At 37.9% G+C, this 24,205-nt stretch overlaps 1 protein-coding gene across 2 annotated transcripts in view; it reads right to left on the bottom strand.

The window, feature by feature from the left end:
• Nucleotides 1–1,109: 1,109 nt before the first annotated feature.
• The window catches only part of IPO7 (importin 7), a 26,335-nt gene continuing 3,239 nt past the window's right edge, over nucleotides 1,110–24,205 (bottom strand). Inside the window, exons 4-24 of one of the 2 annotated variants that reach the window (XM_017727370.1) lie at nucleotides 22,405–22,561; nucleotides 21,663–21,752; nucleotides 21,136–21,230; nucleotides 20,950–21,034; nucleotides 17,859–17,993; nucleotides 17,236–17,335; nucleotides 16,102–16,178; nucleotides 15,646–15,762; nucleotides 14,771–14,860; nucleotides 14,080–14,245; nucleotides 13,167–13,327; nucleotides 12,216–12,344; nucleotides 10,528–10,594; nucleotides 10,324–10,449; nucleotides 9,929–10,026; nucleotides 8,441–8,536; nucleotides 7,502–7,722; nucleotides 7,191–7,396; nucleotides 6,630–6,836; nucleotides 6,163–6,279; nucleotides 1,110–4,022 (exon numbers count right to left, since the gene is read on the bottom strand). In XM_017727370.1, the coding sequence (XP_017582859.1) occupies nucleotides 3,925–4,022; nucleotides 6,163–6,279; nucleotides 6,630–6,836; nucleotides 7,191–7,396; nucleotides 7,502–7,722; nucleotides 8,441–8,536; nucleotides 9,929–10,026; nucleotides 10,324–10,449; nucleotides 10,528–10,594; nucleotides 12,216–12,344; nucleotides 13,167–13,327; nucleotides 14,080–14,245; nucleotides 14,771–14,860; nucleotides 15,646–15,762; nucleotides 16,102–16,178; nucleotides 17,236–17,335; nucleotides 17,859–17,993; nucleotides 20,950–21,034; nucleotides 21,136–21,230; nucleotides 21,663–21,752; nucleotides 22,405–22,561 (2,638 nt within the window). In that variant the 3' untranslated portion in view covers nucleotides 1,110–3,924. Of the gene's footprint in view, nucleotides 4,023–5,280; nucleotides 5,633–6,162; nucleotides 6,280–6,629; nucleotides 6,837–7,190; nucleotides 7,397–7,501; nucleotides 7,723–8,440; nucleotides 8,537–9,928; nucleotides 10,027–10,323; nucleotides 10,450–10,527; nucleotides 10,595–12,215; nucleotides 12,345–13,166; nucleotides 13,328–14,079; nucleotides 14,246–14,770; nucleotides 14,861–15,645; nucleotides 15,763–16,101; nucleotides 16,179–17,235; nucleotides 17,336–17,858; nucleotides 17,994–20,949; nucleotides 21,035–21,135; nucleotides 21,231–21,662; nucleotides 21,753–22,404; nucleotides 22,562–24,205 lie in introns of those variants that run through there. The other variant, XM_017727371.1, reaches the window with a different exon arrangement.

Here is a 24,205-nt window from a genome sequence, read left to right as displayed (position 1 = left end):
GCGCCCCCTTGGGCCGTGCGAGGGGCCGCGTGGCCGGGCCAGGGACAGTGAGTGCTCTGCCCTTCCCTTCCCGGCCTCCTGCCGGATTATCTCCGGCTGCCATTCCAGCCCGGCTCCGGGGAAGAAGGACGCTGTGCTTAAGCTATGCTTGGGAGTGTTTATCCTTACGTGATTTTTAGGTATGAAAACGTGTAATAAATAGTCCAGCAGCTCCCAGTCTACAGCAAGCAAAGCGTGTTACGGTTAATTCCGCAGGTGATTTTTCTTGCGCAGTTGACGCGAATGCTCCCCAATGATGGGACAGTAAGCTCAGCTAATGGCCGGTTTTTCTTTCTTAATGTACTGTTTCCTAATTGTAAGTTTTAAACCAAGTACAAACTGCAGCCATCAGTTTGGTTCAAGGTACAGCAGCAGTGAAATACCCGAGATAAAATCCTATTTCTGATTTGCCAACTCCCCTTGTATTAATAATTATTTATTAACATCTCTGTGAAATGCTGCAATCTCTATTTCCCATTCTGAAGTGCTTTATGTTTCCAGCATCAACAGTTTGCTACAAAAAGCAGAAATACACAAACCAGTTACATGCCATTTAACATAAAGCTACATATTGATTGAAAAGTAACTGATTATCAGCAGCAGACAAAGCTTTTCCACATGGCTCATTCTGGGTACGTAGAAGGTTCCACGGAGAAAATAATCAACCCATAAAACTTACCAGGTATATCCATTACTAGGCATAATTAAAATCATCTGCATGTTTATCGGCAGGTAGTCAGTAATTACTCCACTGCAGAATTGATAAATCTTGCAGTATCAGTTCTAAGCTATAAGAGATTTGAACAGAGCTTTGCTGTACCATGCTGGCACATATTGATAATTCTTTTAAGACAGTGATGGAAAAAATAATTAAATTTACCCAGTATGTTGGCATTTTAAAAAACTGCCTGTTTTTTATATTTAACACAGTTGAAGAGAACTGTGGTTGTGCCTAACATTTGTTCAGAGAAATATTTTGGAGGGAAATACAAACCTTACACACAACTTGAGGAGGACTCTACTGTAGGGATACAGCTACATTCAAAACACCACACTGAAATAAGTGAAGATAAGGATTTGCTTTAGATGTTTATTAATCCAAGGAGATCTTCCATAATAGAAAAAACAGAGGCTTTAAATTTCCCAGCTCTTCCTTTAGAGTTGCATTATCCTTGAAAATGGAATGGATAAACGCAAGTTCTAGGAGGAAGATCAGTTTTTAATTTGACATAAGTGTATCACCGAAATTGATATATTGCATCACAAAATGCGCTATCACCACCAACAACAATGCAAAATTGTTTTGCAATTGATATAAATACATTTCTTGGAGCAAAGGAAAGCAAAGTTCTAGATCCATTCTTAAAAAAGATGCTCCTTGCTAACCAGTCTAGTGACACATAAAAGCACCCTTGAAGACTGTATTCCTCACACCAAGATAAAATTCTTCCCTTGACTTGTGACTTGAAAAATATAATTGTTCCAGAACTGACAATGGCACTAAAACTGGTGATTTCCCCCTATTTTTTTGTCATCTGCTTTACACATGAAGCCTTCTCACTGCTGCTGTCACATCTTCAGCCACGAGGCCCAAGTGGCTCATCTGTCTTCAAAGGTTCTCATACATTTTTTTGGATGCATATGGAGGTAAGCAGATACCCAACAAGCAGATGTTCAGAAATGATTTATGTCAAACTGGGTGATCCCAAGGACTGCACAGGGGAAGGCATGCTGGAAGTAAGTCTGTCAGCTTTTTCTGCAAAAATAAAAACCCTGTCTACAGATTCCCTGGGGACTGGAGCATACCTGGACGTGCCCATGAGTTACATTCACAAAACCCCAAGTAAGTTCTGCTGTGTGCACTTGGCCAGTCACCTAAAGATGCACAGGAACTATCCTGGCTCTCACACCACCACGAGGATGGGTATTCCCATCCAAGGCCTCATTATTTAGGCTTTTTCTCATCGGGTGCTTTGCTTCTCAAGTGTCCCTTTGGTACTGGGGAAGGGCAGCGTGGCACTGCAGAGCTGGCTCAGTGAGTGTCCCATCTTGGCACCCCAAGCACAGGGAAGCATTTGCCAGAGCAAGGCAGCCCGAGAGGAGGGGCTGGAAAACCCCTCCTGCTGCCTGAGAAGTGCCAGCACCAGTGGAAGGCAGAGCATGGGGCTGGGCAGCTCAGCAAGGAAACCCCAAACCACCACCAAATCCTGCTACTCTGCTGATGCAAAAAACCACACCACACAAACCAATTTTCTGAAGACTGCATTTTGAGTATCATAATATATATATATGTGCATTTCATTTTTACAGATAAAAACTCAGTTTATTTTTAACCTGTATTTAAATTTTGGAGGCTTACATTAAATTAAGGTAGCTTGTTTAATATCAATTGTAACAGCAGGTGACATTTTTATATAAAAACAGCCTAAAGAAAAAAAAAAAAACCAACCCAAACATTTGATTTAAAAGACCTGACACCAATGATCTCAAGGCAAGATCAAACGCCAATGGATTTTGCTTTTAGAAAAAAAAAAAGGGGGCATTAAAGCCAACCCATTCACAGCCTCTCCCTGCTGGCTTCTTCATACAGTGGTTTTGATAGTGGTCCCAGAGGGAACTGTATTTTGCCTCTCTAGCTAAAATACTAGTTACTATAGCAACTTTGAAGGAAGAAAATTGTGGCTTCAAAACTGAAAGATTGGCAAAACTTCAAATACACTGTCTGGATCAGGCAGACAACAGCACACACGAATGCTGCAAGTGCAAAAAGAGGGGGAATGAAATGCAGGAGTAGTGCACCTGCACTACCATGAGCTGGAAAATATTTTGCACAACTGGGGAAAAAATTGCATTTATATACCATAGCCCAGATCAGCCAATGACACTGTTGTGTTTTTAACAGACTGCATATGTAGATGTTTCACCCACACACTTCAATTGACCTTAAGAACTTCACATCTTATTTACCTGCTTTAGAGAGGATAGCTTTTTCTTTGTGCTTACAGTACACATTTGTTCACTTTTCTAGCTTGTACAGTGAAATCTTTAAAAAAAACAAAGGACACGGAGGGTGTTGCTATTTTTTCTTTAGCAGCAATGAAATATCACTAACCCCTTTTTACATATCCGAATTCAAGTCACAACCAGAGGTGACTGCACCACAAAGTCACCAGGTACAAAACTGCTAGTTCATTTTAAATTAATAACTTGAAATTATTTTCCCCAATACATCCCTTATTCTTTATTTTTATAAACAGCAAACATTTTGCTATTTTTGTACATAGGCTAGCAGGCTTGTTTCAATATGAAAGTGCTAATTAATTTACAGATTTATCAGTTATGTAGTGCTACATTAAGTGTCCAATATTCTACATATGAACATTCTTGATAAATGGAAATGATGAAGATTAAGTAAGGCTATCTGATTACCTTATCTTATTTACATTAAAAGAATAGACACCCAGTAGGTAGCGATAAAAGGGAAAGAAACTGGGCAAATACTCATACTGCCACAGGTGTAAAAATTAAGTCTGCCTTCTAGCTTGAACTGTAAATGAGACATTTTAAATAGTCCTGCAGCCCATGTCTAGGTTTTTCTCCTCAGAAAAAGAAAAGCTGCCTTCATGACATCCCCTCTTGATTTCCGATCTCCAAAGTGTGTCATTTGAAGCTTTAAATTCAGATTCTTCCTATCTTCAAAAAAACCTCTGGTTTGCTTTCCAGTATTAGGTTGTATAATCAGGTCCCACTTCTGGGGCTTTTGTCCAATCTATTTATAAATTAGTTTAGAGTGAGTTGTAGATAACATGAACCAGTTCTGGAACCACTATTGGGAGGAACACAAGCTCTTCACTACAATCACACAGTAGCAGGAAAAGTTACAATTCAATTCATTCCTGGGGCAGGGCCTCCAAAATTAAATGAAGTTGGCACAACTGGAGCATTGAATTTGTATCCTCCATGCTTTTCAATCATTTTGGATTCTAAAACAAAACAAAACAAAACAGAAGGAAGATATTTTAGTGTGTGTGTAGGGGGGAAGACAGACCAAGGTTCTGTGACTGACTACTTTGAGTCTCTCAGAGATACAGGTTTAACCTGGGGTTACCCAACAAAGGAATCAGCACCCACACGTGGAAATGTGCTAGGCCCCAAAGAACAGATGGACTATTTACTTATTTTAACTTCTCAATATTGTTAAAGCCATGCTTAAATGAATTTGTACTTGAAAAAGCCCAAACTTTAGCTTTTGGACATGACTAGTTTAGAAACAGGACCTGAGTGAATGCTGCACTTACAAACTTGTTAACAGGCACACAATTCTTTCTGGTTAACATCAACACACCTTGCAGTCAAATCAGTAACAGAACACATATACAAAAAAGCAGTACGTAGATATTGGCTGAATTTTCAGTGTTCCTATCTCGATTCAACAATATAAGCAGAAATGGCTACTGAAGCACCAGAAAAAGACTTTTTACACATGCTGCTACCCAAGCAGATAATTTGGACTTTAGGTTACTAGACCATGAAACATAATTCTGAGAGAAAACTACCCAGTTCATCACTTTTCATTTTCAGCCAAACCTTAAGATCTTTAGACATCTAAGGTCCACATATCCATCACTGTAACTACCAGTGATAGTTAAGGTGTCTGGTTTTATCATCCTTCAAACACTGCTGTAGGACAGGTTTTACTATAAGAGGTTTTCACAAGCTCTAATACATGGACAACTGAAAATCAGGTTGGTAATTTAGGTTGTACCTTTGCTACAGTCTAGACAGTGCAGAAGGTGGTTTGTATTATTCCTAGGCCAAGATAACAACACTTACTAATGTCTTACATTGGTCTTAGAGCTTTCTCCTAAATCAAAACAGTTGCAATCTCTCTGGGAATACAGGACAGCTCATATTATCTATCAAATCTGCATTTTGGCTCTGGTTCTTTGGGAACAGGCCAGAAAGATGTTGCCATGGCTAATGGAGCATGGGGGGAGAATCCCTCACAGCTCCACAAAAGACAGATCTCTCAGCATATGGAAATTCTTCTAAGCTACATTAGTGAGGGAGAACTGTATTTCAAATCCTTCTAACAGGATGTCCCCATGTGTGGTGGGTGGCCTAAATGTAGTATCAGTGTGCTCTGACAGTAGGCAAGAATTTCCCATAAGGATCTGGTTGCTTTAACTAAACTTCACAACCTCTCTGAAAAAAACAGTACAAACCGAACAAACAAACACATACTTCAAACATTTTTATCTCCATAAAATGCAATAGTATATAACTTCATCATATAATATCTACTGCTTGACAGGGGTCACAGTGAAACTGTATTTTATAACCATTAAAACTGGATCATTCTGAACATTTACAAGCTTTGTGAGGTAATTTAGGCTGTGCTCTCATAAAAAGCACTTATTCAATGTGTATTGTTACTACCAATCTTTTTATTGAAATATTTCTGAATTTCTGTTTTGAAGCATCTATAGCAATTGCTCAATAAGACAGAGGATAGGAGGCTGGACTGATCCCTCAACATTCAGTCTTGACTTTAGAGTGTGATATATACTGGCTTATTCTCAAAAGAGAAAACCTAGGAAAAAAGAAAAAGATGAACTGAATACAGATTTAAAAATCTGTATTATCTGTAATGTTCTGATATATTTAATGGGCTTAATGATGTGGCTTTACAGATGGATACTACTTTTGTAATTTAATATCCTCCTACCCACAGAATCCTTGTCTATCCCAGCTGGACTATGTCACATCTTAGGAAATAATTTATCAGCCGCTTAATGTGTTTGTTAACATACTTGGAGTTCATCTACCTTCAGATAATCAAATCAGTTGTTTTCAAATCCAAACAATGAGGACAAATATGCTTTTATTTCCTTTGCCACTTCCCCAAGTGTTTCTACCATTCCTCCCACCTGTGGTATTGCCATCCAGGTTGTGCATTGAGGCTTTGTTACCTGACAATCTTAAGAGACTTCAAACAACCCTGCTTTGATGGAGACATTATCAGGCTTGAATTATAGGCTTTTTAGTATTATGCTTCTTGAGCCCATCCAGGGCATTCAAAGAGCAAAAGGAGCCATTAGTGGTATAAAGGGGTGCAAATACCATGTGCTGCCCGCCGCTGATCTGCCAGAGTCGCTATGTCCTGCAGCTGCTTCCTTTGCTCTTCGTTAAGGCCCTGTGTCAAAGCCTGGTACCACACAGGGTTACGGTTCTGAATTGCTGCAGCAGAAAGAAAACATAAGCAAAAGGGAAGCGTTGATTAGAATGTTCTATAACTCAAAGCTTACTCACTGCCATTTTAATCAGAATAATATTCTGTTATGGTTACATAATTCAAGACACTTAAACACTACTACAGCTTCTGACCTCTTCCCTACCAAAGTAAGTTCATTCAAGCATCTTCTCCTGCTCTGAAAGTTTAATGACGGCTTCCCCTTTCCAAAGAAAGAAATGCTTCAAGCACGTATTGGAAAGCCTGTTTGGAAGTTTTGACAGGTTCTAGTTTACAACAGGGTACACTAAAGTTAAAATGTAACTTGTTGGCCAGGAAAGGAAATCCAGCTACTTACTCTGAAAAATTGTTTTAAATATCTGATATTCATCAATAGGGTTGTCTTCATCATCAATAATCGTGGAATAGCCTTCCAAAGCAGTCTCTTCAGCATCATCTTCTTCCCAGTCTTCATCATCTCCGTCTTCACCTGCCTGTTTTGCTAGAATTTCTAGATATTCTTGACCATCTTCATCAATGTCATCTTCGTCACTCCCCAGCTCCTCTGAGTTAATTACAACACACAAAAAAAGGTTTATCTTGAGAACAGCAAGAACAATTCTTTAGAAAAGTGGCTAATTATGTAAAACAGGCACTGGAAGTGGTAACAACACAGTCCAGGCTAGAAAGGGGGGAGCTCATTTAACTCAGCCCTGGAAGTTAGTTTTAAGAGGGACTGGAAAATAAATCAGAACTTATCAAGCTGTCAAAAGTGGTCAAAGTTGTCAAAAGATGTCCAGTGTTCTACTGCAGCACTTCATTTTTAGAATTAGGGTATTCAGAAATTCCACAAAGGAACTGAGTATCTCCATGAGAAGAAAATGAAACATGCAAAACATCGAAGTTTCCATCTCCATACCTGTTTCCTCATCCTCTTCAGCTTCATCATCATCATCGCTGTCATTTTCATGCTCTGCATGACAGGCGTATGCTCTTTTCAATCCATTAAACAAAAGGATAAAAGCTGGCAGGATCTGCCCAGCAACTTGATTTAAAACCTGTGGTATTTGCTCCAGATCAATAAGAGCACACAAGCCAAGCACACACATCTTTCTATCATGAAGTCTACAAAACAGAAGAGTAAAAAAGTTGCAAGTTTTGTCATGATTTACAAGCAGGTCATACACAGGTGTATCACAGAGAATGATCTCCAAAAGTGGAAACACTTACCCCAGGAAACAGTCCACGTCATTAAGCCACTGTGTTATGAAGTGATTGGTGACAGGCTCCACGTTATTGGGGAAACGAAGATTTTCCAACGTATTTAATAGTAAATGAGGATTGTAATACAAAGCAGCTATGGCAACCTGGAGGCACATGGTTCGCAGTTCACTGGTTTTAACTTCTCTGGTCAGTCTCTCCAAGGCAGCTTCCACAAACAAGGGTATGCACTGGATAGTGAGAACATTACACACTCAGTGATCAAAAATAAAATTTGTCCTTCTGTACTTCAACAGTCTGGCACATAAACACAGATGGCATAAAATGGAGTCGTTTTTAATAGCCAGCAGAAGTCAGATACAAAGATGAAATGAAAATGTGAAAATATTTAATCACATGGATTTTGTGTCATCCTGCACAGCAAATGTAACTTCTGGTTCTATAATCTTGTTATTAAAAATGGAAAATAGAGGAAATGTGTACACTAGGAAGTCCAGAAAAAATCAGCTTATTAATCTCTCAAATTCCAACTTCCATACGTGCATAATGAAGTCCCTGGTCTCTCTATTACACTGACTCGGATTCTAGGAACTTCATTTTCATTGTTCCTTATTTCAAAGCTATGAGCATGACAGATTGAACAATTTTCATTAAATATTCACTAGAATATTCTTAGAATGCAATAAATTGACTTTTTGGAACCAAGATGCTCCTGAGGTGGCACTGTTCCAGATTCATGAAAACACCAGAGTTTTGCAATGTCCTAAACTCTGGAGCCAGAGTGTGCAGGAACTTTCTGCAGTGAGTAACTCTGAAGTATAAGGCAGGATTATCAGTTGCACAACACAAACTGCTTGTAACAAAACTCATGTTGATACATAATCAATTAATACTACACAATAAAATCTTTTTGAAATATTAGTTTTAGCAACCAAAGTTGTTACCAACCTGGTCAATGCCACGCCCTTTACACTGAAGAATAATTACTTCTAACAGCTTTGCTGCATGACATTCTGCATCTTCTCCAGCAACTCCTGTAAGGACCTGAAACACAGCCATTACTGGTGGTGGTATCCCCTCAAGGACTATTCTCTATATACTGCTTTGCTCTGAAAAGCTGGCATGAATTTACCCCCTCTAACAATGCCAGCATCAACAGCCATCAGTGAACAGCCAAATCTACAGCAAAGGCTCAGTGTGACAACCACAGACTGAAAACTGCTGAATATGGGCAAAACTAACCTACGTGTACAAATATTCAGTAACGCTATGGACGCAGAGCTTACCACAGTTACTGTAAAAGCATCAGCTGCCATTTTGCAAAGGGTTATTTCCATACACAAAACTTTTCCTATGTATTAATATATTAAATTTCGTAGTTTTATTTAGAAAAATGGAATATCCAGTGGAAGACCATGCAATATCTAAACCTTGTGTTAAATATTTGCTGTTCTCAGCTAGCACCAATCACTAAACGGTCATGGCAGACTAATATTTTTATACATTAACATTCCAAGAATTTACAAACACCCTAACTGGCCTGGTTGCAACTTGTTTTCAAACAAAGGCTTGCATGAGTTATTCACTACTATTTATAGAATACTAAAATAGTTATTCACTATAATATTTAAACATCTTCCAAAGAATTACTCAGGAAATACCACAGGCAGCACAGCTCACAGTTCACCAAAGCTCTTATATAGACACCACACACCATATCCAGGAGTGGAAAACTGAAATCCCCACAGATTACTGTTAGAGATGATAAAACATTAACACCATCTTATAAAGAAGTATTCCTTTCCTCACATGGGGCTAACATTCTGGAAAGCTGCATATTCTGCATTTTGACTGGACAGAGAAAGCCCAGTTGGCAGCCACCTGTAATACACAGTAGAATACAGAAACCCTGCCCAAAAGTGCCTGCACTGAGTCAGAATAACTGCATTCTGCTCCCAGCTTTCACCACAGACTTGGCACGAACTTGGGAAAATAATATCTTATTCCTGTCCCTTTACCTTCCATCCCTACTCCACTTGTTTAGCTAACAGGTATCAGACCTTCAGCACACACACAGCATGGGTATCCTGGCCATGGTGAGGCTACAAATCCCAGACAAAAGAATCCACCTACCTTTTGCCATCTGTCTTGCATGCTCATATGCACAAAGTGTATTGCACCAAACCTGGTTTGTTTATTCTGCTTTTGTTGTGTATGATTTATTTTTCCCTTCTGCCAAAGGCATATATCTGAAATTTTGATGCAATCTCTTTAAATTTCTCTGCAATAACTTAGTAATCTGGGGACTCTCAGAGGATGTTAGCAAAATACTTTAAAGAGCAGATGTCAAAAGCTCTTGTGGAAAAAAGTACCCAGTTTAACACTGTTATTTCTTCAGAGATGGCAGGTTTTGTTACCACACAGGAATCTACTCACCTTCTTGCACATACTGTAGATCATTTCAAGATATTTTGTATCTGACAGAAGTGTATCTGTATCAACAGTAACATAATTATGCAAGAGAGGCATCATATCTGTATTAAAAGAAGGACAATCACAGTTAGGTATTGTCTGCATGCTATTAAAATCAGGTTGAAATCTGTGTATTAATAATTACAGTGGTTGCTTAATGTTTGCCAAGATAAGTGTGTGCAAGTCATAGGTGCCTTGGCAAAACAAGTCTGCCGGCAGCAGCAACAGCAAAATAAAATACTTTATGTGTAACCTCACTTGAGTGTTTTTCGAACATTTCAGTCATGATGCAATTCATTGTATGGCTGAAACTGCATCCATGAAACCATCTGGCTTCCTGATTTATTTATATTACTTACCAGTAAAATAATCAAAACCATCCTGCTGGAAGACTTCAAACACAAGAGGAAGAAGCTGCCACATTTGTGCAGAAACCTGTTGGCAGGTCAGGCTATGAGCCAAGGAAAAGATCTCCTCGTAGAACTCTAAAACAAACAGAATCTAGGTAAATATAATGCCCATCCCATACACTTTTAAAAGTAAGCCAGCAGAAGTATGGATACCTAATACATGCTGCTGCAAAACTGTTCCAATCACTTGCAAACAGATCCCTTCCAGCTGCTGGGTAATCTGAAAAAAAAAAAAAAAAAAAAAAAAAAAAAAAAAAAAAAAGAGATGTATGACTATTTTCAATACTTGGGAGTTGAAATTAAACACATTTTAAAATTTGTCAAAGCAGTTTCTATATAAACAATATAGTTTTTAAAAATAATTAGAAATGTCTCACATTTTAGAGCACTAAATGTGTAAGAGCAGCACTCAGCCAAGTATTTGCAAGATAGCTTTCAATACAAGGCATTTGTAGAGTATTGGAAGAATCTCATTACAGGGCATCCTTTAAAAAGAAAATCCTGTCAGTAACCCTATGCACCAGTTCAGTTCCATTATAACACTGTAAGCAAATCTATATATCAAAGGAGTAAATGATGGAAATCACAGGAAGTATTTCCTGTTCCAGAAAATAAACTAAAACCAAAAAAAACCCCAAATACCAAACCCCTTCCCAAACCTAGCTTAGGATGTTCATATGGTATGGAGACCATTGGTCTAAATGCTGGTCCTACAGATTCAGTCAGTGTTCCCAATAAGTATTTATTATTCCATGGAATAGCTAACAAACCCGTCATTAACCTGTTGGGGGCACTCACCTAGCACTCACAGGGACAAGTTAGGGTTGAGTTTCTGGTCTTAGCTATGCAGAACAGGATTTGAAACTAACCTGCTAAATACCTTATCTCTTGGAACACTGGTCATCCTGTGTGAGATGTCTCTAAATATAAATGTTTACTGGTCAACATCTTCAAATTGAATTCCTCAGGACTAGCATATTGTTACACAGACTTTTAATTTAGAAGGCAAGGATTTGCTGACAAAAACAAGTACATGACAAGCTTGATGAGCAGCTCTAGCAACAAGTAAATGAGCTGATCTGGTCCTTGGTTTATTGCGTGGCAGCACTGGACTCTGCCCTTGGGAATTCATATGATGCTGCTTCTCTAGTGAAGTCTTCAGAGCCCTCAGAGTAGAGTTTAGTACTGAACTCTTCAGTCACTAAAAAAATTATAATGTATTTATTAAAAGACAGTAGCTGACTTTGTCAAGAAGGATTTTAACCAGAAATAGCATCTTTTGAACTGGCTGTACTCTGGACAGAAGTGAATCCATTCAGTACAACAAAACAAAATGACAGAAGTTTTCATCCCAGTGGAAAATCCTCCAGGGCAGATGAGGCAGGTAAAATGCCCCATCTCTGAGCACAGCCACAAGAGCTGTGTTTACCCACATCGATTCTGTCACAGAGCAAACCCAGTCAGCAGAGTCAATGTTTGGAGCTATGTGAAGCTTTGTCTGTTTTGTTTGAAGGGCAGACCTCATCAAATCAGATGTGTGTTTCCAGCTGAGCTGACAGAGTTCCACCTGCTACAGACACATTGCTCCCACTGTTTGAACAAGAAGCTGGATTCTTATGGGAAATACTGTGGCAACTCTATTACTGCATGCATTGCATTAGAAATGTGACCCACTCTGTTGCAACTCAGCCACACGATTAAGTACTTCACTGTTTTCTATTTTAACATCTTTTTGGTCAAAAGGACAGTTTTTCAGGTAACAATGCCAGGAACACTGCAACTATAAAGGACTTACAGTGTCTTAGACCATACGTATCAGCTTTAGAGTAATTTTTACTTACTTCCTTGTGATCTTCAACTACACTGAGAAGTGTATCGATAGTATTCAAGATTCCCATTGCTGTCACTGCTTTGTCATCACTGCCCTCTTCATCCGGACCAGTCTGGATCACCTGGTTAAATGTCATTGCCTGCACGTAATAGCAGAACAAGCCATAACTATGACACTAAGTTGTGAAAGTCTGGCGTCCTACACAATTTAAGAAGGACTTCTGCTGAGAAAACATGTACAGATAATAGCAGGTGACTGCTCTGCTCCAGAATTTTTCAGCATGATAAAATCTGAATGTTAAGCTGCTGGAGCTGTCGCCCTTTATCATGAATGAAAACATATAAATGACATTATGTCCCATGCAAAAGAATACATTTTCTCCTGGTAAGTTCTTCTGCCACAAGGTTTCCTCAGTAGCTGAACTAGACCAGAACACTTGGCAGGCATTCCCAGAGAAGACAAGCAAACAACTCTGTTTTAACTCCAAGGCAAGGGCCTTTAATAGGGAAGCACTGAGCTGACCCCTGCTTGTGCAAACATTAGTACAACTTGCTAGATATGGACATTCAAGTTCTGAATTCCTCCTGCAGATTCAACTTTATTTTCACACCAAATCTTTCATTAAAAATCTGCTCTTTAATTTAATATTTTAAACCAGACAACATAAGTGACATTTTAGAGACTATCTAAAGTGTGCTACCAATTTCATTATCATCATTATCAGGAGAAAATATACAAAGATTTTGCAAACATTTCTAAAATTGTTCTTAGAAATTTCCACTTGGTGTAAGTTTGAAGCCACTTTTGGTGTAAAGCTGTTTAAATAGAAGACAATTACTTGTATCAATGCACTTAGACTGCAGTAACAACAGCTATTCACTGACGGTCGAACTCAACTATCATTTTTAAATACCAATCTTTCCCATATTAAACATCTTCCCAAGCCACCATAAAGTCTCACCAAATGCTGTGTCATTTCTACTGCAATTGGGGTAACTTCTTCACTATATTCACAGATCATCTTCTGAATCACATTAGTAAGATCATCATTTTCAGTCTCTCTTATAATATGAAGCAAAGCTTGCATTACAGGTCTAATGAATGGAGTAATATATTCTTTAGCTGTAAAAAAGGTGGAATGTTTGAATTAACATTCTTAAAAATCCATAGATCAGTGTTAAGAACCTCAATATATACTTTATTTAGTGCTTCAGCATTAACATGCCAAAACCATGGGTAGTATAAATCATTATAGCAATACTACCATTCAGAAAAAAATTTAATAGCAATATATAACAAGAGGAACAAAATTAAGTATGAAAACCAGAGCTCTGCAGTCTGAGTTCATAAAATCCAAGATTACCAATCAATGCAAATGTTAATTGAATGGGAATGGGTACATACACATCTTTGTCAAATGACCTGAAGTATTAAATAGAAAATTTGTTTGCTTTGTGGCTTTTATGCCAGCTTCAGGAATACTAAGCCATGTAAAACCTGCCTGGATAAAGACAGCTTTTTTTTTTTTTTTTAATAAATTTTAACATGAATGAATATATGCCAAGACAGATATTGCCACTGTATTTCTGATACAACTATTAGGTGCTACAAAACTGGATTTACTGTACCATGAAGCTCTTCTTTATAATGTTTTAATAATCATAATGTCTTATACTGTTAAAATGTATTTTATTGTATTATTTATTGAAAAATTTAAACTTCTCTAGCTGAAAAATTATAGTAAGTGATTACAAGTCACAATTGCAAAAAGGAAATTAATATCAGAGAAGAAGAGAACAAGCCTGCCTGAACATCACAAAGTTAACACCTATTCCATTAAAGCTCCCTGTAGCTGTAAGAAAGAGGGCTCCTACCTTTCTCTTGATTACTGATAAGAACTTGAAGAGCTATTGCAGCTTCCACTTTCACAGGCATTTCCCTATCATCTATCAGACACCGTCTTGTAAGTTCTAAGGCTGTCTGGAGATTCTGGTCACTTTTAAATTTGACTTCACAGAAATAATGAAGAACCCAGCAAGCCTGAAAAACACCACATTGAACAAATTCAGAGCTGCAAAACCTACCAAGAGGATTATCAACTACTTGTATACCCATAACCCACACAAATCATTGAATCTGAGGTACAACTCCTGTTGAATAAAGATACTACAAAACTTTTTAGTGATGAAGATGTTTGAGAGTGTGGAGGCTGGTCAGTGGGAGGCTCGTCCGGCAGACATCACTAGACCAGTACTATGATCTCAGGTTCATCTTTGGCCACAGGTTTTGTGTGAGCAGTACAGCCTATATGCAAAACACACATAGACCCTACCACCAGACACAGATGGGAAACTGTGCACACAACGCTGCAGCCATTTCCAAACTACACAGTGGCAGTCTACAATCACACATAAACACTAGTACTCATCCCTGAATAAGTGTACAATTTATTAAGGAAAAGGTGCAGAAAGGAGAGCATCTGTAAGAGGGAAAAAGTTAAAGATTTCTGAATACTTCAGTTGGAACAGACAGTGTATCTCAACAGTAAATGCCACACTTCCTTACCCGTGCTCTCATGTAACCCAGCTCACTGCTGAAGAGAGGGAACACATGATTCTGCAACATATATTCCATCTGATCCTTATAGATCTTTTTCTGCCAAAATATAGAGAAGTACATCAGTTTAAAACTTCATATAAAAATGTATTTCTAACCCAGTAAAAAAATGTCACACATGATAAAGTGTGAACAGTGTAACAAAACCCTCAGACTTTTTACTTATCCCTTTATTAAAGTCAATTATGCAACAATGATCTCCTGTAATAGTAATTAAACTTGGATCCTACATGGATTTTGTAAATTTTCAATTATAATAGTGACACTTTTCCCCCAGCCATTTTTTCACCCCAAGAGACACTTTTTAATTAGCAGCACATTGGCATCAAAAGCAAAAGTGGTCAGGAAAACTTCTTAGAGCTGTGGTCCAAATACAAGTCCTAGCCATGCATCTGTTTTGCTACCATTTTAACTGAGCAAAGTCACTAATTTCATTTTATTTCCTCTCTTCTATACACAAAAAGAGTTCATTAAATCAACAGCCTCTCATTGGATGCATTTTGTTCCTTCCTTCCACAAAAAAGGGAATGTAATTAAGTGTAGCACAGAAATGGTGTAGTAATTCTCACTAGAAGCACAGAACCTTAAAGGAACTTAAAACAATAATCTGAACTCGAACATGACCTATAAAACTTTAGCAATTAAGTAATTAAGCTGACATTAAACCCAAAACAATTAAGTTCAACAGCTTAAAAAACCTGGGCAGCAATTCAGAAACTTGTGAACTCAGAGCTATTTGCATTTCTTTTAAGACACTATATGTTAAAGAAAGCATAGGAGGGGCGAAAAAGAATGAAAAGAACCACCAGATTTGTTATGCTTACTTTTAGAAGAATTTCAGCCAAAGAACCAATCATATGTAAAGCACCATCTTTCTTGCGAGGGTCAGCATTTGGCTCCGTGAGGATTTGATAACAAAAGCCCATTGTCTTCTGCAGGACCTACATTACATGTAAGGTTAGTCAAAGTATTCCAATCAGCCATCTCAGAGACCATTCTCAGTGTTCTGAAATGCTAAAATATCTAATAGTCTGCTCCAAGTCTGGAATTTGGGCAATGTTTTATGTCTTTGTTATAAACACACAGTGTTCTTGATAGATGGGTCCTAGGGGAATTTGCAAATACAAAAATCACAAACAGACCAGTGCAAAATAAATTTGAAATTTCAAATTTTAGCATACTACGAGAGCAGAAAAGTAAAACTTATATTAATAGCTCTTTCAGCAAATAAACTGAATTTAGCAAGTGTGATGTTTCAGTATAATCCTTGAACAGCTTACCTCTTTCCTTTTACTACATGATGTAAACAGTAATGTCTGAGCAGCAGTTGTTGGAGAAATGAAGTCTTCAAATACATCTGTTAAATAACATTGTAACAGTTACAAATTCTGGTCCTTTACTACAGTTCATGATCCCAACGTACTTAATATGAAAAAAACCCCAGTAATTTTCCTTTCAGGTGGTTAATGGTGCTTGCTGGCTACAGATATTCCAAGACCAAAGAGTAACACGTGGTTGGATACATATGTTTCATGTTTTTCATGATCACTGCCTCTACATGTCTAATTTGAAGCTGTATGTCTCTTATTTTTAAGATAAATCTTTTGTAACAGTAGAACCAAGTAACAACAGTCAAGTTGTGACATAGATGTTATTTGCTCTACAGGCCAGCACACAGCACTAATTGGGTTAAAAAATGCTCAGTTTCTTATTTCTCTGCAGAAGTGGATTATAAGAGCCTTGTGTAATACCTGTAGTGTTTACAGGTATGCCTCTGACCTGAGGGATAAAAACTCCCAAACCCCTCAAGATTCCTTGTTCTAACCACATAAACATTCCTAAGGGAGGGAAGAATTTGTTCAGGGAGTCTGAAGTATTTTTTTCCATCCCCAGCCTCAGAGGGCTGCATGGACTTACAGTAAAGCCCTACATAAAGTAGCAGAGCACAGGAGGTGAAATGGGACAAGTCTGGAATGCCAGGCTTACTCCATAAAGTGTCATTTACCACTGGGGTAAGTCTGCTCTGAACTGTGCCATGGGTGAAACTCCCTAAGAAATCCAGGGCCTGAAATATTAGCTGTTGTAAAGCATAACCTTTAAATGACATTAAATTTATGTAGTTGTTGTTAGTAAGACCAGGACTGTTTGACTTGTAATAAAAACTTTGTAACTGTAAAAATGAAATACTTTTACAAGTGCACAAACTCTTGTGTCATTGTTGACTGTTGTATCTTCTCTCTCCTTTCCACCACTATGTCCAAGTTAACTATATTAACTTCTATTATTTGGTTAATACACCGTCTTTCTCTCTTTTTTTAAGGATTAAAGCCATCTCTGTTTCCACAAAAACACCCCATAAAAACCCCATCTTTGCGTGAATCATTTTTTAACATGAGTAGATTTCAAATGCTCACCAAATTTCATGCGGATATATTCATATGGATCTTCTTGCCAAAGCTCTTCATCAGCATCTGTATAGCACATCAATGGAAAAATAACATCTTGGATAATTCCCTGAAATAAAAAAACAGATTGAAATCAGGTTAGCACTACTAAATCAATCTCTGTATTCTGTATTTCACAGATTTTGTCCATCCTGGCACTTCCTCACATAAATGGTAACATTCTAAAACTATTTGGACTTAGAGTGAATTTACGTGGCACTTTACAAAACAAGCAGATCTTTCATGTTTAGGTAGAGTTAAAATACAACACAAGATGCTAGATAGGCTTTGGATAATGTTATGTGGAGATCATTCAATGCCATAAATTCAGCAGCTAAGACCATCTCCAAATATGTTCTGTTGCTGTGTTAGAATGTAATCCTTAATAAATTAAAGCACAAAGGAGAGACAGCAATAAATCAGCTGGCTTTGTTCATGTTCCAAGGCAACCTTCACTAAGCTGACTCAAACTCTTTCCACCCCTAATTTATAAGAGAAGTGCCTAAAATGTGAATTGTAGCAAGGCTGGAACTAATGTAGACTAACTAATGTACTTCTGAGTCATCTAAGTATTAAACCCAAAAACGAGTTACTTGAATATGAGGTTTCAGATTCTTCCAGGTGACTGCATGAGACACTCCTTGATTGATGTAATTCAGCGTTTGCTGCAGAACTCTAGGAGCCATGTACTGCTTTTCCTTGTATTGATACAGCACCTTCAGCAACACCTAGAGAAATCAGATCTCATCAATAGCTTATACTGAGCACAAACCATTTTCACCACAATTCTACCCTCCCTCACAAGCCTACATAAGAACCCCTCTAAACTGAACAAAACCCCCGTTTATTCATTAGGCTAAAATGGGTACTGACTAATCCTTCTACCAAATGTCACTGTTAATTTTATAAGACAATTAGCAGCTCATACTGGATGCTTGCACATCTTTTAAAAATACCATCCTTTAGTAAGATGAACCATACATGCTAATACACCACCAACACACCCCAGGGGGCCTTGCCCTCTGAGGTTTATTATTCCATCCTGCCACTCCTTGGGGGCAGAAATTCATGCCCAGCCACTGCATTGGTGGAATACTCTACACTCACATTCTGCTGATCTGTATCTCTGAGCAGCCTCCCAGCCACACAGCTGTGTGAGGAGTGTGTGTGTGTGGAGAGTGATCCATCAGCCACTCCCTTTGGCTTTCTGGCCTCAATTCTTCTCCTGAGGTGGCATCCAGAACTCCTCACAGGGATCTACCTGTGTTCAAGTCCATGGCTCTCCACAAATAAGGTCATGAAATGGACATGGGACAATGACCAGTAATTAAATTACAGCTCACAGGAGAGTTTTGCATGGGTAATGCAAAGGGAATTCCCTGCAGCCCAATTCAGGTCAGTGGCAACACTGCACCTTCAGAAGCAGCATCACCAACTGGAGAGAAATGGCAAATCCCCTTTCCAGGGTCTCATTTAATTCTTCACACAGAACAAGAATTTTTTAAAAAATCCAAACCCGAACGGACTGGAAAGATACCTATCAATCTGTAATATTACCAAAATAAAAATTTGGGGAAAATAAGATTCATTATTTTGCAAATGAATGCCGTTGATACAATTTATTACACAAACACTGAAGTGTTTTTCCCAAAGGAATTGCCTTGCACTTCAGTTTAAGGGGGATGCACTCAGTCACCGAAATATTCACAGCTTTACACATGGTTTTATGCTCTGGATGCTTCAGCAGCTCCCAAAGTTTGAACTGCTCATGTTTAAAAACCTCCAGGATTTACAGGGAAACTACTGGTCAGTACCCACACCTGAGTACAACATTTTCGTGGCATTAGGTATTGGGTTAGGATAGAAAAGAAGAGAGCAAAAGTTCAAACTTGCAGCTGTTTTGAGGACTATCCAAGAAGATGCATGTAGTTTCATGATTCAGATGCAGCAGGTAAAGATAGGATAAAATTAAGAAAAGGTTTAAGAACTGCAGTGAGGAAAAGCAGAATGGACACTCTGGGGCAAATAAAATAAAATTCTGTAACAGTGCCAAGGAACAACAAGGCAGTAGTGTCCAACCAGGACTTAGTTCTGGCTCATGAGAAGCGTCTTGAGCAAAACAGCTGCTAACACAAGGGATAGATTCAAGGTGTTCCAGCTAGGCAGCTCAGCCTGTTTTGGACAAGCTAAGAAAGATTAGCTAAAGTGGATGTGGATGCTGAATGTACAGGACTTTTTTTTTTTTTTTGAGAGGTGAGGGATAATCAATGAGAAGTAATTAGGACAATAATATTAGTAGTATATTTCAAGTTTATACTTGAACCATCTGTAGTCTCATGCCTTGTATTTATCTATTACTCCTTTACTAAAAGGGTGCAAACAACTTGCAAAGTAGAGAGAACTCAATGAAACTTATTATCCAAATTTGTATTCTTCAGTATTTCACAGATTTCCAAGTTCTGTAAAGAAACACATCCTGCTCAAAAATCTTCCACAACATTTATTTGACGGATTCCAGGTCCTGAGCAAAGGCCCAAGATCTCTCTCCTGCAGAAAAATGGGAGGGTAGAACCTTAAATATTGTCTGTGTTCCTAAACAAGTTACATTATTGTTAAGGAATAAACTAAGCCTGCTAAAGTATTGATTTTGTAGCAGTTTCCTTTAAATGTTGAATTCTTAGTGCTTCCTAGCTGTAGTAACAGTAAGGATCAAATCTGATTCAAAGAGACTGTAAAAGGCCACAGCCTTTTGTCAGAACTTCGTTTTATCTTGGAAGTGCAAAGCAACCAGGAAGGCCTTAAGGAGCATGCAATAATTAACTGCCTAATGTCACCACAGGTGACAGATGAGCACCTCAGGAAGCAATGCTGACACCACTTGTCTGAGGGGAATGTTGGGATATATTGCCTCACATTCAATGGGAAAAATGTTTTCCATTCTTTGGCCAACCTTCAAAAAGCATGGGTTTATGAGATTTATAATTTCGTTAGAAATTAGGAGAGCTGAAACTGAACTAAGAACTGTTTGTCTGACTCAAAGGCTTTGAAGAAAACATTCTGCACCATGAGATTTTCATAAATTAATAGTCTATTTACATTTGCAACATAATCACCTTAAAATAAAGGTATTTATAACCAAATACAAGTAAATTTTATAAAAACATACCTGAGGTTTTTAATTAATCCAAGATTCTTTGCATACAGCAGACCCTAAAACACAGCACAAGTGGCAACCCCAAAACAGGGAGACAAGTGGAAAGGGACTGTCAGAATCACCTGTCTGTAAGAGAGCCTCTGCTTGATCAGGTTTTGGAGAAGGCTGAAAGCTTTCTGACTTTTACTGACTTTGAGTCAAAGAAAAACTATACCAGAGCAAAAAGGTAGTTCTGAAGGTCAACTACACCACATAATTACACCCATCTCTTTCATAAAAGAAAAAAATTGGTAGCATTTGTCTGAAGCTCATCTGAGGGCTTATTAGCAGAAAATGGACTGTGCTACGCGGCAAACGGATGATTTCCTTATCACTCTTATTTTAACCCACAGACACCAGTGCTTTCCATACCAATGTGCTTGAAAAAAAATTGTGAATAAGGGCAAGAAGCCTTTTCAGAAAATAATGAAATAAGAAATTACTACTAATTCTAAACTTATCCGAATACCCCTGAATTCAGTGTTTCTTACTTGCTGAACACCAACAGCGAAGGCCTTCAGGAAAACTTCAGCAAACTCATTGTACTCCTTGGAAACATTACCAGGGCTTCCATACCTAGAATTAGAAGCAAGTATGTAAACTCAAGTCTGCAGCAATATTACTGTCTTGAATATTTGCTTGGGGTTTTTTTAAAATAATAATGGAAGAGAAAATACCTCTCAAAGAGCCTAGCTAAGATATGCAAAGCCCACTTCTTGCATTTCCACCATGGCAACTCAGGTCTATCATCTTCATCAACCTGAAGGGTTTCCTTTAGGAAAAAAACAACATTATTTACCAATTATTCACAAAGAGCTCAAATTATATGTAATTTGAACAACTACATAGTATATCTGGCTTTTAACCTGCCATTTCCACTTCTAGCTTAATAGAAGTATGAAGTGCAGCATATCTAAAAATAAATCCCACGAAATATGCCTAAATGATCAATTAAGTTTTTAAACAAGAAGTCAAAGTAAGTTTTGGTATAATTTGAAAACAACAGAACTCCCATACAAGCTACATATTTTCAAAATTTGTTTAGTCTGTTTAAAATTCCCCATTTAGCCAAATCTTTTTAAAAATTATTTTCTTGGCATCTGTAGAGAGAAGAGCATGCAGAAATAAAAAATTAAACTGTTGAACATTCTAATGAATGAAAAATACTTAAGCTTAAAGGCATAAATAGCCAAAAGCCACTTACAGCTGGTACATCTCTATCGACAACAGTCTTCAGGATTTCTATCCACTCAGTCAGGTTTTGCTGATTTATCAACTCCAAAGGTAATGTGTACTTGTCAAAAAAAGCAAAAGGGGAAATTATTTTTGAATTGCTTTATAATAAATTTATGTTACTTCTACAATTTGAATTTCAGCTTTCAAATCTTTGCCTGCACTTAGCTACCATGAAAGATTAGCAATTTACCTCAAAAGCAAGGCTAAAGAACTTAACACAATCTAATCTATAGCCTAAATATCCTCAAAGGTGCCAGAGGTCTTTGCTCCAATTCATTGTGCTTATGCAATGCTAAAATGCTACTTAAATGGATGTTACTCTAATTTCTGAAGCATTTAACAGCAGTTTCATTCCAAGCTGCTATATTTACCCTGGTAATTCTCTGTAGGCTGGCCTCCACAATCTGTCCTTAGAAAACTCATTTTCTAACTGGTTTTCCAGCAAACACTCTACCTTAGAGGATGGCATGTGTAAGTTTTATCTAATGCCAACCAGGAATAGCACTGTACAAAAGTAAAAGCACAAGACAATCAGAAACTTGTGATTCATGGAGCTGAGTAGTAGGGAAAATGATTCAGATGTAATCTAATATTGTAATATTTCTGTCATTCACTATTTTAAAGAAAAGCATGATGCTTTACTTTAAATTATTGCTCAAGTAAAAAAAACAGTAAGTAAGTACAAAGTAAGGAAAAACAAAGGTTTTTACCTGGACAAGGGCATAAAATATTTTGAAGATCTGTTTCTGGATGAGGACAGACTGGTCTGATGGATCATTCAAGAGCTGAATGAAGCTATCCTTCAGGACTGGCAGAAAATGTTGCATTGCAGCTATCAAAGGACTCCGCTCCTCTGGTTTCTTGTACCTTTAGAGAAGAACAAAACCAGTTTTGTAGTTCTTTCAGGTAGCTTTAAATTGAGAAAACTCACCTTGCCCCAGTGTAGGCCCAAGGAGGTTATAGGACAGCTTGTAACAACCTATGACTTAAAAACACCCCGTAGCCAGTTCTGAAATAAAGCCATAGCCATATAGTGTTACAGATGAGAAATACATTAATCAGACTTCACAATTTACCAAAATATTTGCAGAAGCTAGATTGCTTCACTGACACTGGGTAAAGTGAGAAGTCTCTCACAGCCTGCCACTGATGTCTCACATCTCGGCATTTAATTTGCCCAAAGCTAACAATCTGATAGAGAAGGTGGGGATTCGAGGCTATGGGGCAGACTCTGAGCAGGCTTCAACTGGAACCACCCTCGAAATAGTGCCTCAGACCTCCTGTGCTGGGGACAGCCCACCAGTTTGCCCATGCTGAAAACAAGGCTCCATTTCCTTTCTCAAACAGTTCAAAATTCCTGAAAGGAAACGAAAGCACGTTTTGAAATCTTTGCCCCAACTTTTAACTTGTACACAAGAAACTCCTTATTGACTCAGGAGTTATCACAGCAGAACATGATCTTGTCCATACTGGTGATGACAATAACAAGGTAAAGTATAATTTTATGATTGTACATTTATCTCTTGATTAAGCAATCAATACTTGTCATAGTCTTGGACTCCTGTGGAAAATTTTTTGGGTTAGAAGATTGAGCTTTCGTTTGGTTTCAGTTTGTTTTTTAAACACATTTTTTGTAGACTTTTCACTAATATTAAATATCAGTACTCAGCTTCCTAAACAGTGGCAATTTTCAGAATATAACAAGATAAAGACTACTCAATCTGCTGCCAGATGGCATGTTCTGTAAAAACTACTACAAAACACTGAGCTCCAAAATCCAGTTCAATAATACAGTTTTCATGCATTTTCTAAACCAGAAACATAATCATTAAGATTAAATGTTGCTCAGGAAAATTCAGTTTCTATATCACAAAAAATTGAAAAAGACAAGAAAAAATGACTAAGCAAAGAGCAGCCATTTGATCTTGCTGGTTGAATTCAAAGAAAAAAAATGTGAAAAGCTCGAAGATATTTATGTACCATGTTAAGAAAAAAAATTTCAATACTTAAATATTCCTACAACTCAAGCAGTAAAAACTTGATCAAAGTCATAACATTACAGAGATTCCCGTCCCACTAACCTGACTGAAACACACTGAAATGTGCATATTCCTACATGATTTGTGACATGAAACTCACCCTTGTTGAGTTCACCAGAAAGCTGAGCAAGCAGGAGCAGTTCCTGGCCTCAGCTGAAGTGTTTGATCAGCTGAGACTACAGACACACCTGTTACCTTATCACACAATGGCTGTGCTCAGATCCCTAAACATGGATTTCTATCACCATAATTCACTACCAGCAAACGACATGGATTTCTATCACCATAATTCACTACCAGCGAACAAACACTGCTTGACTTGTAGCTCACAGATCTCTGCAGCATATTTAGTTAAAAATGTTTAAGCTGTAAGTCAAGTAAGAAATTTTTTGCTTTCCTTTCCTAGCAGGACTTGCAATTTTCAGCCACTAAGAAAATTCCCACATGGGATTACAAAGATCTTTATGGCATT

Source organism: Corvus brachyrhynchos, unplaced genomic scaffold (genome assembly GCF_000691975.1).
Source record: "Corvus brachyrhynchos isolate BGI_N302 unplaced genomic scaffold, ASM69197v1 scaffold542, whole genome shotgun sequence".
Lineage (NCBI taxonomy): Eukaryota > Metazoa > Chordata > Aves > Passeriformes > Corvidae > Corvus > Corvus brachyrhynchos.
This window is presented reverse-complemented; position numbering and strand designations above follow the sequence as displayed.